Genomic DNA, 14,927 nt, shown 5'->3' with positions numbered 1-14,927 from the left:
TACTCCAAAGGAACAAGTAATAGGTTTCTTCCATGCTGAAAAGAGAAGAAAGAAAACACAACGTTTCGGCCGTAGAGCCTTCTTCAGGTGTGTCAAGCCTGTTATCATATAGTAATTGAATTGTCACTGGAATGGTACCCATCAAGTTTGAAGCAAACAGTTTTTGCTCCGGAGTAGTTCGCAGTATGGGTTGTGCAATGGCAACAGATTCTAAGTCACACAGCCTCCCTATTTTATGCAAGAACCTTGTTTTATTTTAATGAAATTTAATGAAATTCCAGTTTTGATCAAATGATGCCTACCAAGTCACATGGCTTGACACACCTGAAGAAGGCTCTATGGCCGAAACGTTGTGTTTTCTTTCTTCTCTTTTCAGCATGGAAGAAACCTATTACTTGTTCGTTTGCAGCCTACGCATGCTGACGCAACTACCCACCTGAACTACTATAGTATATCTCACTATTATTTTAGAACTCTGTCCATCATTGTTTGAATCGAGATGGAAGAAGGAAGCCTGATTGAATGAAGAGGCCATTCAGCCCATCTAACCTGTTTGGTAGTTAGTGGATTGCCGATCCAAGGATCTCATCTATCCATTTCTTGAGGTAAGCCAGGGTATTAGGTTCAACAACATGGCTAGGTATCTTGTTTCATACATCCAAGACCATTTACATAAAGACCTTCTCACTGTTCTTGGCTTTAAATGCACTTCGATTGAACTTACACTTGTTTTCTCTGCTTTTTATTTCAGTGTTTATTCCAAAGAAGTCACTGCCTTTTCGGATTTTGAATACTGGCATCAGGTCTCCTTGTAGTTGTCTCATTTCAAGTCTAAAAAATGCTCCAGTTCTTTTAGCCTCTCAGTGTAGGAATTTTCTAATAAAATTTTCTGGTTTTGAAATATGAAAAGAAAATAATGTTTTCACCTTACTGAAAATATTTAGATCCAATTCTAACAAGATGAAGGAAAAGATAATTCAGCTTGACCCTAAAACTACATTTCAACTTTTGTGACATCTCCTCACTGTCCTCTACTGAAAACATGAGATGGCATTAAGTCTGTTTTTGCCCTCACATATTATTGTAGATACGGTAGACCAGCTCACGTTTTACAAATATTGGAGTTGTTTAAAGAAGTCAAGGGCAAATTTTAAAAGACAAAACTCTCCATAAATTGTACAAAAGTAAATAAACAAAATAATAAATGAATTAAGTATCATATTATGTACTGTAGATATATACAGTAATTAAGACTACAAAAATCAGTACAATTAAGGTGTCATAATTTCCTTCTTCAGGATCAGATGACTTTCAAATACTAATATGTACTGTAAGTTAATAACAGAATGTATAGTATGAGGTTGCAATGATGTTTATGAATATGGATAATGACAGCAAGTAAGCCTTTTAGCAGGGACATTACTTGTAAGTCACCACCCTTACAATAAACACAGTGCCCTGATGTGTCTTCCTAGAAGACCCTGACTGTTTCTCTGTAATAATGATAAACAAACCTACACTGTTTAACATTCATTTCTGAAACTTGAAATATCTATTCAGGACACAGATTATGTTACATTGCTCTTGGGGGCAAAAATCAAGAGATCCTGGTGCAAAAAGAGCAGAGGCTTTTCAAAGCTGCAAATACATATCTTTTTCAAACAGCAGCCAGGAAGATGTTTTATCTGGAGACAACAGATGAAGAAAGATACCTGTCCCAGGCTCACTGTCCAGTACATACAAAGCTTTAAGAAATAGTGCTCTAACCTGGGCAGACTCACTGCTTTACTCAATACACACTGACTACAGACTGTTTTAGTTTGACTTTTAATAACCTGTTCCATCTTTGTTGAATTCTCTTTCAAACAAACAGAGTTATATTGATGTCCTAACCTGAAAGCCTTACATCATTTTGAAATGTTCAGCCTATCCAAATGCTACTGTTCACTGCATTAAAATGGAACATTTGTTCTGACACTTTGACCTGAATATACAGTAAGAAAATGCATAAGTGTTACTACGCAGACGGCAAATATGAAAAAAAAACTTGTATTAAATCTTTTAATGATGAAAAATTATTGTTTCAAATATGGTTGTTAATAATAATTTTTTGTTTTTAGAAATAACTTTTCAAGCCATTATCATCCCAGTTTCCACCCTACGTCAAAGTGTTTCACTTACAGGAGGTGACCCACTTCATTCACCACTGATGTGCAGCCCTCCACACTTCCACCAGACAACCAATTTACCTTACGACTAATTGTTTAACATGAACTTTACAGTACGCTCCCTCTTGAAATCCATCCTTTGTGTAACATAAATAGAATTAAGACAAAGCATTTACATTAGTCTGTAGAGGATCATTTAATAACAACAAAGTATAAACGGAGGACATTAAAAAATCACAGCTCTCCAACTTCAATATTGTCTGCCAGCATGCTCTGGGGCTTAAAACAATCTAGTTATGTACTCAAAACACACACCCGGTAATAAAAAATATAGCAAAAGGTGGCAGTTGCACTTAGAATCTGAAAACAAAAGCAGGACTTACCATTAAACAGGTAATGATGATCACGAAGATGGTGAGAAAAATAACCACAGCATAAAATCCCTCATTGGTCCACACGTTGTCTCTCTCATGTTGTCCCTGCAGCACATTCTTCTATAGCGAAGAACAAGAAGCAGGGAGTTAGTGGAACACTATAATCTGTAGTACTGTAAGTCAGGCTGAAAGCTTCCAGTTGTGTTGTTTTGGGAGCTATTCCTGTCTACCTGCAGTGTCTGCCCACCTGCGACAGCTCTGCCTCCTGACCACTCAATCCTCTTGCTCATACAGCCTGGGAATTCAGAGCGTTTTTGAGCCGTGCTCAAAAATAGTGCTCTAATGTCCTGGCCTGGAGCTAAGCAAACACACTCTGTCAGGTAACATGGTTAGAGCCGCTGTGGGGAGGCAAACACTTTAAAAGAGCCCTGTCGGTGCAGCTGCTCCCTGTCACCTCCCAGCACCCCCCCCCCCCCACCACACAGGCCTGCCTCCACTTCTCTGGGCTCCCCCCACACTGGGGGCCAACAGGTGGCGAGAGAGGTGAGGGGGAAACCAGGAAAAGGACTCCTGCGTCTTATTTACAGTACAAGAGCCCCCTTGCAAGCCCAAGGCAAGAAATACTGTAGCTCAGTGTGCATAAGCATGGAGGTGGTGGAGGTTTAACCAGCCCTGGACTAACCTACAGCAGCGGTGAGCCTTGACTGATTATCTGCTTATGAAGATGCTCAAATAGGGAATTCCCTGTTTGCTGACGCAAAACATGTAGAGAGCAGGCATCCACTGCGAGAAGGGAGCTTATTTCCGTCACTGCCTTAGACCACAAGATTCAGCATACATAATATGCCATACACACAAGCCTATGACGGTATGCTCTCTTCTAATACAATACATTTTAGAAATTGTTCCTCTACAGTATGTCTTAGTGGGTGGTGAAAAGAAGCAAAGGAGACCCTCTCCCTGAACGTTCCCAGTAAAGAAAGTATTTTTCCTTAAATATTTTTTTATCCTTGGTTAACAATGAATTTTAAGGATACACTTCAAAGCATGTACAGTATAGATAACCCACAAATTAAAGCTGATTAGCTGTACTGTGACCTCTTATAAGCCCTTAACTCCCCATTATTTTCAGGAAGGGACAAAAAGGTGTATTAATTTAACATAATGACAAGTTTCTAATCCACTAATTAAAAATAAATCTAAGCCAAACAGTGCAATCTAGAAGCTCAGACAAAAGTTAGTTGACTGAATAGATCATTGGCTTGGATTTTGCTATTATATAAATTATATAAAAGCATAAAGAATGTATTTGTAATTTGAAAAGCCCATTCTAACTAATTTCCCTTTTTACCGTGTAGAGGAACTGCTGTCTGCATGACAAATAGAGAAAAAAGAAGACAGCTAAAAAATTGCTTCTGCTCGGAACCTATTAAATAATCACAACTACAAAGCAAAATGAGACCTTAATTGAAAAAGAATGTAATTTTTCAATTTAACTTTTGGCTAAGTACTCTCATTTTTCAACTTTATTAATTCAAAGTTCATGAAAAAAGAAACGGAAAAGTAAGAGTCAACGACGCTTATGCCATCTCAAAATCTGTGTTCATTATTGGATTTAATCCAGTACATGGGATATTTTCCAATAAAAAAACATTTAAAGATTAACTTCATCACTTGCAGTTAATGAAAATACATGGTTCTTGATGAATTACAGAAAATAGAATAGTTACATCTGAGTAACACTCCATACAAATATTTTTTTCAAATCCACTGTACACAAGTACACAATTTCTTTTCCCTACCTACCATACTGTACATGGTTCCACTTGGTATTGACAGACACCATTGTGTCCATGAGATTCAGAACCATGTGAAATCACTCTGTATCACTATGTTAGAGGTACCACTGTATATGAGTAATGAGAGATCACTTAATTCATCTTGCATTCCAGTGGGAAATGGCACAATCCAAGACTGTTTTTAATGAAAACCATGTAGCAATAATTTTGAAAGAAATACATGGATAAGAAATCAAATCTTTAAAATTGTATTTTATAATTTTAAAATGTTGATATCATAAGACCAGAGACCCTTGCTGTACTCTTTTCTTAGAAGCAGACAGATATAAAGGCTGAGGAAGATTTCAACAACATAACTCAGGCAGAAGAAGGTCAAAGTTCTGTACTAAATAGTATTTACATACTGTAGAAGAGGCAGACGTGTTTCAGGTAGTAGAAGCTATCATAATTAATAAATCCCAAGCGCTTGTAATTGTAATCAAGGTAACAAGAGATGCTATGCAGAAGCGATTCACACAACTCTTCCAACAGTTGCTCAAGAACATGACAGCACCTATGGGCTGAAGAACAACTAATCAAGTGCCCATCCATAAGAAGGGTGAGAAAACTGAATCAAGTAAATATGTAGAGCAATATGTTCGACTTTGATTACATGTAAGGTTATGTTAAAATATATCGTTAAAATGTAGAATGTAAATTAAATGATTTAATATTCTTGTACAAGGTATTAGTAAGGCTTCATTTAGAATACTGTGTACAATTTGTGTCACCACATAACAGATAAAATATTGCTGCTGTGGAATAAGTCCAAAGAAGAGCAGCAGGTTACATTCTGGAACTTAAAAGACATCTTGAAGGAAATTAACTTTTATAGTCTTGAACAGAGATGATTATGAGGATAGTGCAAACAAGTTTTCAAAATCCTCACAAGCAATGACAAAACCAATCCAGCAGATTTCTTCATAACAAAGTGAAATATGAAGCAGAGGGCACAAAGGAAAACGGCATGGAAGTGCATTTAAATCCAAAACAGGAGGCAATTCTTTTCCCAAAGGGTTGTGGGAGTATGGAACAAACTACTGTAGCAGCAAGGCTATGACCTTCATACACTTTTGTTTAGAATTGTTTAGAACCTTTTTAATAATCAACTATCTTTTGTTTTGACCTGAGAATGAAGCTGGCACAGCTTAGCTCCTGTGAGTCATTTTCTTAGGAATGTCAGTAACATGAACCCTTAACAGGCCGAACAGCCTAGATTTTAGACTTGATCGATTCCCAGTAGGCATAAAAGTACAATAACTAAATTCATACAATTACACTACCCAGACATGTTATTGAAGGCAGTACCCTGAGTTCTTTCAAGAAATGACCGAATTAGATTCTTGGATCAATTATCTACTACCAAACAGGCAAGAATCACTTCCTCTCTCTTGTAACCATTCTTATATGTTATTTTTATATGTCATTAAATCTTTAATGAAGTCAGCAGCAGTCACATGTATTGTGAAAGCAAAATACATTTTAGTTGATCTTGAAAAATGAAATACCGGTACGCTGTTAAAGTTGATTTTTGGGCAATGGGCATCTCTACCTTGTATTCTGGATCAGAAAGACTGCAGAGGTTGCACAATCCTACATCTTCAAACCAGATTCCACCTTCAAGTTTGTTTGTCATGGTTTACAGCCATATTCACTTATTCAGTTTTGGATCAGTTATGAGCATTAATTGTGTTTTTCAGGAAAATAGAGAGATATGACCTGGTCTGTACAATGTTCTTCATGGGACTGAAAAGTAATTCACATGACAAACCTCAACAAATTGCTAAAATGCAAGGTTTTCTAACCAATTTAAGCATATGTTTCAATTAAGCCATTAGACTGCCTGTGATTAAAGAACATATTTAAACAGATTTATCCCAACAGAGGTTCAATAGAGTCACAATCCAAGAGAGGTCTTGTCCTTCACACCCTCACAGTGCCCCCATGGGCTCTTAGATCTGCACCAGGCAGTGGATTCAACAACCTTTAAATAGACGCCTTAAAAAAGAACAGGACAGAACAATGGCACTGAGAGTGAGAGGAAATACACAGCAAAAAAAAAGAGCTGGATCCAAAATAACCGAGAATAATAAACAGCTTTTAAAAATTGCAACAGAAACCATTTCTGCTTATTTGTTCTCTCAATTGAAAATATTAAGGTTTACCCCAAAGTGATGGTATTGACTGTAATAATGCTCCATTTTGTTCTGAGTGGTGGCATAACACACATGTGTCATGTAGCAGTGCATGTGACTTTGATTTCTTGAAATTAATGTTTACCTGTGAAGAAAATTAATGACCTAATAAATGTTGATCTGGTTTTACTGTCTGATATTTGCAGTGCATTATTTCGAAAGATCTGGGAATATTTTTTCACTGTGTGCAATTAAGTTAGAATACAGTACATACCCTATGCAATTGACCCATTTTGAACAAATGCCCTTGGAATGATGGTTGACGCTGGGCTCCATTTCCAACTTTAACTAATGTCGCAGGAATTGCATATGCCTTTTCATCCTGGGACGTAAGCAATACAAGGTGACACCTGAACAATGTCTCCAGAAATTCTTGCCTGTACTGTACTGTATATACGTACAGTACATGCACAGTAAGCCTGCCCTCTAACACTTCCTCTGAAGACATAAACCATTCTCATGGTTGGCCATTCTCCTTTCTAGGGGAGGTATCTCAAATTCGATCAGATTAAGGACTCTTCAGGCAATTCTACCACATTCTTTTACTATGGAAATGTATTATGACCCTTGTGAATGTGTGTTGCTAGTTTAACATTTATAGTAGGTCTTAAAAAATACTCATATTTATACAAAATGTCTTGAGTACCTCAGTCCCATTAAACATAACATACAGTACATTAACAATTTGGCTATCAGTGTCAGTTTTCAAAAGTTTTATCTTCTTCCAATAATTTCAGTTTTGGCATCCCATGAGGATACCATTTTGTTTTTTTCCGTACTGTACTTGAATCGGAAGTGATGGTGTTATGAGTCTGGTAGCTTCATTAATAAGAAAAAAATTAATCAGAAAAAAGAAACTGGGATGTAAATAAAGTTGTTAGAGAAACAAGTATCAATAATAGCTTTAACAGGGATTTAGCTCAGTTGTACAAAATCTCTGTTGGCCACTGCTGAACTAACGAAGACATAACTCATTTCAATCTGAAGTAGCTCATTGAAAGTGCAAGTACAAATTAAGAAAACATTTTAAAAAGGCTTCACAGCACATAAAATGTGTTATTCACACACTTTTCACACCTTTGGAGACACCTTAAGACAAAATAGACAAAAGCTTTGACAATTTAAGGACATCGTCAAGGGATAAAAAAGCTCCTCATTTTATCTCTTTCAAAAATAACCACAATATTAATGTATCTGCTAAGAACAGCAATTATGATTTCATTTAGTCTCATTTAACAAAGACTCAGGTACACCTCTACAGCACTTAGTGTACTCTCATATCCTTGAACCGTGTTATACTCCTAATGTTGTTACTCAGCTTGCCTCTGACACCCACTGTCCTATAACACTGTGCCTACTATCAGAAAAAAACTCTATTCTCTGTTCTAGCCATTTGTGCCAATTACACCCCACATCCAGGCTGTACCATGCCCCTTTCTCCTCCATCTCTGTATAATAAAAGGCATCTATTTTAAAACTACATCTTAAAGACAGCATGACAGGAAACAGGAAGCAGGCCTCCTAGAGAAGGTACAGTACCTACCTCTGGGGTGACCTCAGTGATGCCAAACTGGGAGAGGCTCTTGTGGAGAATGTTGACATTGAGAGACCGAATCACTTCCTCCGAGGGTACTGGCTCTGCCTCGCCCAGTTTCTCCGAAGACACATAGAGCTCTATGCAGTTCTTTTTCTCCTGAAAGACACGAGATGGTTCAGCCTCAAACCACACCAGACACATTCCACAACAGACACATGATGCGTTATTGTTGCCCATCTGTCAAAACCACCTGGAAACAGCTTAAACACTGTAAATCCTAGATGTTATACTTGCCAGTTTATGATTTGTAGACCACCTATTATATGGTCTCTTCTGAGAGGCTGAACTCCATGTAGAGTTGACTCAGCTAAGCAGAATACAGTTTCTCACTTGGGCTCCATTTGTTATACTGTACTTGAACAGATCTTAGTGCTGCCTAGTTTATAAAAGGTCCAGCACATATTTAAAAAGCTGATCCACCAGTTTACTGAAACCTAAATTAACATATTTAAAGCATTGTACAGTAGGTAAATCAGGCTATCTAAGCATATGAGAAGCATCTCAGAAAATTAACAAAGGATCAATGCAAGAAACCTTGAAAGTATATAACTTTTTCTATTGTACCCTATTAGCTTATTAGCTTATTAATACAAATCTGAAGTGAAACATCTCTTTTTAAAGCCTATTCATTTTGTTTACATGTTAAAATTACGGAGAGCTTGTGTCTAATAAGTGTGTTCATTCATCTGATACATGGTAACACAGACACAATGTCCTAAACATGTCATTAACATTGATGATAACTTTCCAAAAACCTTGCTCCATGGAGTTAAAAATCAGTATTGAGCTATTAGTCTTAATGATTATGTTAAAATGAGAGAGAGACAATTCTTTTTTTGTCTTCGTTAATTATGTATACATAATATGATCATATAATCAGAAGAAAATTTATTTCAAACAATTTTTTGGGGAGGACAAAATAACATTTAATTATGTGCTTTGCTTAATGAGGGAGAAGCCATCTTAAGCTTAATGTGTAGTGGACTATTTGGTGGGGAATCAGAATTGTTGTGTCCTCACATTGAGACGGTTGATATGCACTTGCTGAGGTGAGATGTCCAAGGCGGCCGCCACCCCATCTCGGAACGCTCGGAGCAACGTCACATTCAATCTGCGAATGTCCACCTGCAAAGTCTGCAAAGACAGAGAAGACAAAGTCTTTATACGACCTGTGGAAATGTGGAACAAGCTGCCCAGCCATGTTGTTGAAGGCGATACTCTGGCTCCTTTCAAGAAAGGATGGATGAAGTGCCTGGATCAATACACTACTAACTACCTTACAGAATAGATAGGACGAATGGCCTCCTCTCATTTTTTAACTTTCTTAAGATACTGCTCTTGGAAACTCAGACCCACCTCGTGCACTCTGAAGCGGAATTGTTAGTCCAACAACAAGCTTATCATGATAGTGAAACTAATGTTATACAGTATTAGGTCAGTATACAGTACTAATCTGCGTTTTCCATGCTGAAGGTTGAAATGCAGAAAACAGTCTTCATTTGCTAACACAAACTAATCAAACAAGAAAAGAGCAGGCAATCATACAAACAGCACCCATATTATTAAATGTCTCTGGAACAATCTGCTTCCTACAACTGAAAAAAATCAAAATTACATTATATCATATACAGAAAAAATACAAGATAGTTACAGTTACTGTATACTGTATATGTTCCCATTTGATTAGCATCCATTTTAGAGAGCATTTTAGTCTAGTCCCAAGTGGGTTCTTTTAATTGATAAGACACAGGTTCCTTGTTTCCTTTATTGGATTTACAGAATACTGTATCTCAGTTGTAATATCTACAGTACATATATAACAAGGTTCATTAAGGTTATAGCTTTCTTTATAGTTCACCATTACATCACTTAAAACAGTACATGCGAGAACGTCAACATTAATATGTTTCAGCATTATTAGTCATACTGTAAATGTTAACATCTGTTTAATGCTTTCTACTATGCCTTAGACAACACCAGCATGACAGTGTTTAAATTCGTAGGCAAGGAAAGGTCAAAATGACAGAAGGACATTTGAATACATTTGAAAAACATGTACAAACATTGTAAAAATAAGTGAATCAAATTTGTCAGGTTCACATTGGGAATCCCAGCTGTGCCTCAGAAAAAAAACACAAAGGTATATCAATACATTTGAAATTAAGCTTAATTAACACAGAGGCCACTTTAAACATCAAAGCATTGTGTATGAAAGCCAGAAATATTTTATCTGCTATTGATGTCTTGTACTTAAAAGATCCTATTAAAATATGATTTAGGCCATTTGGAACTATACTGTATCTAGTCAGGAATGCCACTTTTCTGTACCATTTTGGGAGAAAGCACAAGGTGAAACCTCCATTTTGAAATTTATTATTAATACAAATAAGAATCATAATTGTAATTATCACTGATTGCCTGTGCCTTCACTACTATGAATATTAATGATCATGCCCTGAGGTACAGCTCAAAGGATGCTCCAAGAAGCTGATAACCACTCTTCCAGTAGGGTTGGGAATTTTGGCAAAATGGCAGCAAGCTTGACTACACCTCCCAGTCTTGCAACAGTATTACTACTATCATGATAATTCAATAGTACTAGTAAATGTAATACCAGCTAACTGGTATTACTGAACTGAATACAATCACTACTGTTACTGCACAAAAAAAACTAGGATTACTGATTTAGACCACAAATGCAATGTTTTGCAGGTATGTTACAAACATTGTATCAGGCTTATGAAGCCTGCGTGCCCTTCCACTGAATCAGTCTGTACAGTTTGAGCTGTACTGTGCTGTCTGTTCTTTCTCACACAGAATTACAGCAGTATCTACAGTGGAGTTAGGATCATGTGGAGGAATGAAGTGGCTGTTCCTGAAAACACTTCTGGCTTGCAGCCACACCTACAGTAGCAGGCCACAGGGGTTACCCTCTCCTAACTTAAGCCCACGCAACATGAGCGATAAGTATGGCCCTTGTCTTGTGCATGGCATGATGGGATGTCTCACGCATGGTGTCATTGCCATGCACTTTTCCTATGACCCAAACAAACACCCCTTCTGGTATGACAATATCACAAAAGGTAACAGTGTATTGTACACACTCACTCCTCATTATATGAACTTCATGTTATTTATGTGAATTTTTGAACTCATAATCAAAAGTACCCTATTGTGAAAAGTAAAAAAAAATCTTAAGGCTGCCTTGAGAAGATTTGCACGACCCTCCTTATCGTGTTTAGTCACAATGGCCAAAGATTTAGGTGGCCAAACAGTTATACTAATTTTAACTCAGACTAAAACCAACTGGTATTAAATCATTAAATAAGCCTTCTTAGAGAAGTACACATACTGTAGAAACAAAGAGCAGGGAGGAGAGAGAAGACCGCAAGAACGTACGCGTTTGACAGACCAAGTGTCCAGAAAAAGGGTCATTTGGGCAATAAAAAGACTGGACTTATGAGAGGGACTTATTTTTTATTTGTAGGAAATTCCAATTTCTTATGAACCAGGCAAAAAAAAATCTATTGTTATTTAGTTTTGTAGTATTTTTAGTAAGGAAATACTGTAGATTCCCTTTTGTTTAGCATTTATTTTAGAGAGGCTTTTAGTCTTGAGTGAGATCTTTTAATTAATAAGACATGTGTTCCCTCTTTTCCTTTACTGTACTTGTGTCTCTGTTGCAGTGTGGATGTCTGTGTGGTCTGTTTTCTGTAGAAAGCAGTATCTGAAAATATCAGCTAATAATAGTAGAATGTTTTATTTTGTGTAATAGTAACATATTATACTTCTTTTACATTTGCTGCCTGTTTATTATTTTGTTACCACACAGGAGAAACAAATAAATATATGAATATAGGGGGTACAGTATATAAGTGATATTTTTGATACATTTTCTTGCATAGCCTACTGTTGTCAGGACCAGACTTTGATATTTGATATGATTGATACAGTGCATCTTATTTAGTAATTAGTTTGTAGCAACAATTAGATATGTACAACATATTTACTTTCCTTTACTATAAATAATATTATGTTGCACAACTCTAATAATTGTCTTTAGATAATGGGGAATTTGTTACAACAATAAAAAATACCATACAGTACATACTGTATATTTAAACTCCTACTGTACATTAAATTCATACTGAAAAAAATTTCAATAAATTATCCTCTTTCAGTAAATATCTTATTAAAACCTATACTGTAAAATGTCTCTTTATCTTCATCATAATCTACTCTTTGTGTTGTGGAAATGAAGCAATTCATTATTCATTAAATTAAACTACAAAACTCTGAGCAAGTACTACCTATTGTACTCACAATATCACAAGACACTGAAGCTTTGCATACACTGTACATTTCAAAACAGTCAGCAACTGTTATACTGGTGATTACTGTATTAAAACACTAGAGCTGTGAATGATAATAATGTATTGTTACAGCTATTTATAATCTGGGATTTCCTTTTGAAATAAACCCATGTGCCCTGTAAGGTCTGTGTGTATTGGTAAAGAAAGAAAAACAAATAAGCTCTCAACAAATCAACAAATCTTAATCCTCCTACATTATTATCCATCTACAAGTACAACCATGACACAAGACAATTCTAAAGGCTTTGCCTTGTTTTCGTCTGTAAGGCCTTTCATCTGTTGAAGCAATCTTATTTTCTCTAAATGATCACTATTTTACTTGTGTAATTCACTTTTGTAAGAGCCACAAGGCAACACAAGACAATATACCACAATACAATAACACCTCCATTCCCTGAAAACAAATGAGACATGTGTGTGCACCTTACTACAAGTAAAAGAAATTGTTCTGGGCTCTGCAAGGGGCATGGTGCTGCAGAAAATAATGCTCTACTGTATAGCTCTCAAACCACAGAGAACCCCACTGGTTTCTTATTCAGGCAAATTGTGGGCATGGTCTATTTTTAAAAAAACTCATAAATGTTATCTTATGGGTACTCTGACATGTTTTTGAAGCCAATGTACTGCGTGGTTTTAAAAAAAATAATATTTCAAAAAATGGCTAGATGAGACCATTGACTCAATTAGCTACCAACTACCAAATGGGCTAGAGTGGCAAAAGGGCCCTTTGGATACAAGCCTTTGTATTTCCCCTTAGGCTGTTCTATTCAGGACACTTGTGAAGTGAATTTTACAGGACCTGGAAATACTTTTATTCTAGTATTCGTGTATTTTATAATTTGCACTCACTTAAGTTGACAAGTCTAAGGTAACTACTGTATATTGCAAGCATTCAACAAAGTTCTGAGTAGAACCATAATGTAAACACCGGCCTCTGGCTGATTGTGTCAGTGTCCATGTCCACAACACTAAGGCAGCCAAAATGGAGCTTAACTTCATAACTTCTGTCTACAAAGAAACAACAGGAAACACCAGGATTGCTTCGACAAAAATGACCAGGTTATCTAAGAAAATACTGATCATGTGTGCAAGGCTTTCTGTGCACTGTAGAGCAACACAGACTCTAATCAGGAGAGTCTGGCCTACCTGCAAGCAAGGGCAAGGGTGCAAAGAAAAAGTTGTGATACGTAGAACAGGTGATGGACAGATAGGGACAAGGAAATACAACATCTTTCTGACGTTAAGCAATATCTCTGGTTTTTGACTGCCATGCATGTTGTGTTTATGGCCCAAATATCAAAGGACTAGTAATATGGAGACCTAAGGAAAGAAAACAGGTCATCTCTTCTTCTTAGATGAACATCTATGAAATCAATAAAGCACTGTGAATAACAGTATATTTGAGTGCCTCCCACACACAATTATAGTTAAGCCTAAACTTAAGGAAAGTGATGAAAGCTACTGTATTACAACAATGAATAACAACAAAGTAGCAGGAGGTACTGGGATTTCCACTGAGATTTGTAAGCATGGTGGAATGAACTAACATTACATCTCCTCGCTTTCTTCCTACAGATCTGGAGTACAGAGGTTAACCCAAAAGAATTTCAATCTTCAAAGGAAGATACAATTCAAGAGGAATCTGAAGAACTTTTCCCAGTGAGGCATGGCCAACATGATTTTTCTGGCAATAGATTACATTAAAAAAAGTTGGAAGTACAGTACCACCAACCTCTAGTTACTGTAGCATTGATTTATTTGACAAAGGCAACTGCCACTGTGTATCACAAGGTATTCTGGAAGGGCCACGTGAAGTATGGATGTTTTCTAAAATTTGCCAGTATCCTTTGCCTGAATCATGACCATATACTGTACATACAGTAACCATCACTAATGTATTCATTATAGTTCACTTTGAAGTCCATACAGGAGCTAAGAGGTGTGTCATTGCCCCAACTCTTATTTTCCAATATTGCTGAGAGCCATGCTACATTTGATAACAGACAAGCTCTCTGCTGGAGTACAGCTGGCTTTCTGAATGGGTGATAAATTATTTGACCTCCAACAACTTTTCCAGCAGCAAGCTCCAATTGCACACACAGGCACCCTGGATTTGGAATAACAATGAGTGTCTGAAGAATGTACTATAGAACACTTCCCATGGTGGAGAGGTTTTGGCATGTTTAGTGGACGGATGCTTTTAAGATCTTTTTATCAGAAAAGGGACAAAACTACCCTAAACTACCCAAACTGGATGATAACATATGGGTCACACAATTAATGTTTCTAGCTGACATCAAGTTGTATCTTTAAGAACTCAACTTCCATATGCAGAACAAACTGTTATGGGTGCTTTTGAAATATGGAAGGCACCTCTTGCAC

At 36.8% G+C, this 14,927-nt stretch overlaps 1 protein-coding gene across 1 annotated transcript in view; it reads right to left on the bottom strand.

Annotated features, from left to right (window-relative positions):
- ptprr (protein tyrosine phosphatase receptor type R) overlaps positions 1-14,927 on the bottom strand; it is a 91,812-nt gene that overhangs the window by 40,485 nt on the left and 36,400 nt on the right. Inside the window, exons 3-5 of the mRNA XM_088644556.1 lie at positions 9,193-9,306; positions 8,119-8,268; positions 2,552-2,662 (exon numbers count right to left, since the gene is read on the bottom strand). Of these exons, the coding sequence (XP_088500682.1) occupies positions 2,552-2,662; positions 8,119-8,268; positions 9,193-9,306 (375 nt within the window). The remainder of the gene's footprint in view (positions 1-2,551; positions 2,663-8,118; positions 8,269-9,192; positions 9,307-14,927) is intronic.

Source organism: Lepisosteus platostomus, chromosome 9, assembly GCF_059453375.1.
Source record: "Lepisosteus platostomus isolate fLepPlt1 chromosome 9, fLepPlt1.hap1, whole genome shotgun sequence".
NCBI classification, from domain to species: domain Eukaryota; kingdom Metazoa; phylum Chordata; class Actinopteri; order Semionotiformes; family Lepisosteidae; genus Lepisosteus; species Lepisosteus platostomus.
This window is presented reverse-complemented; position numbering and strand designations above follow the sequence as displayed.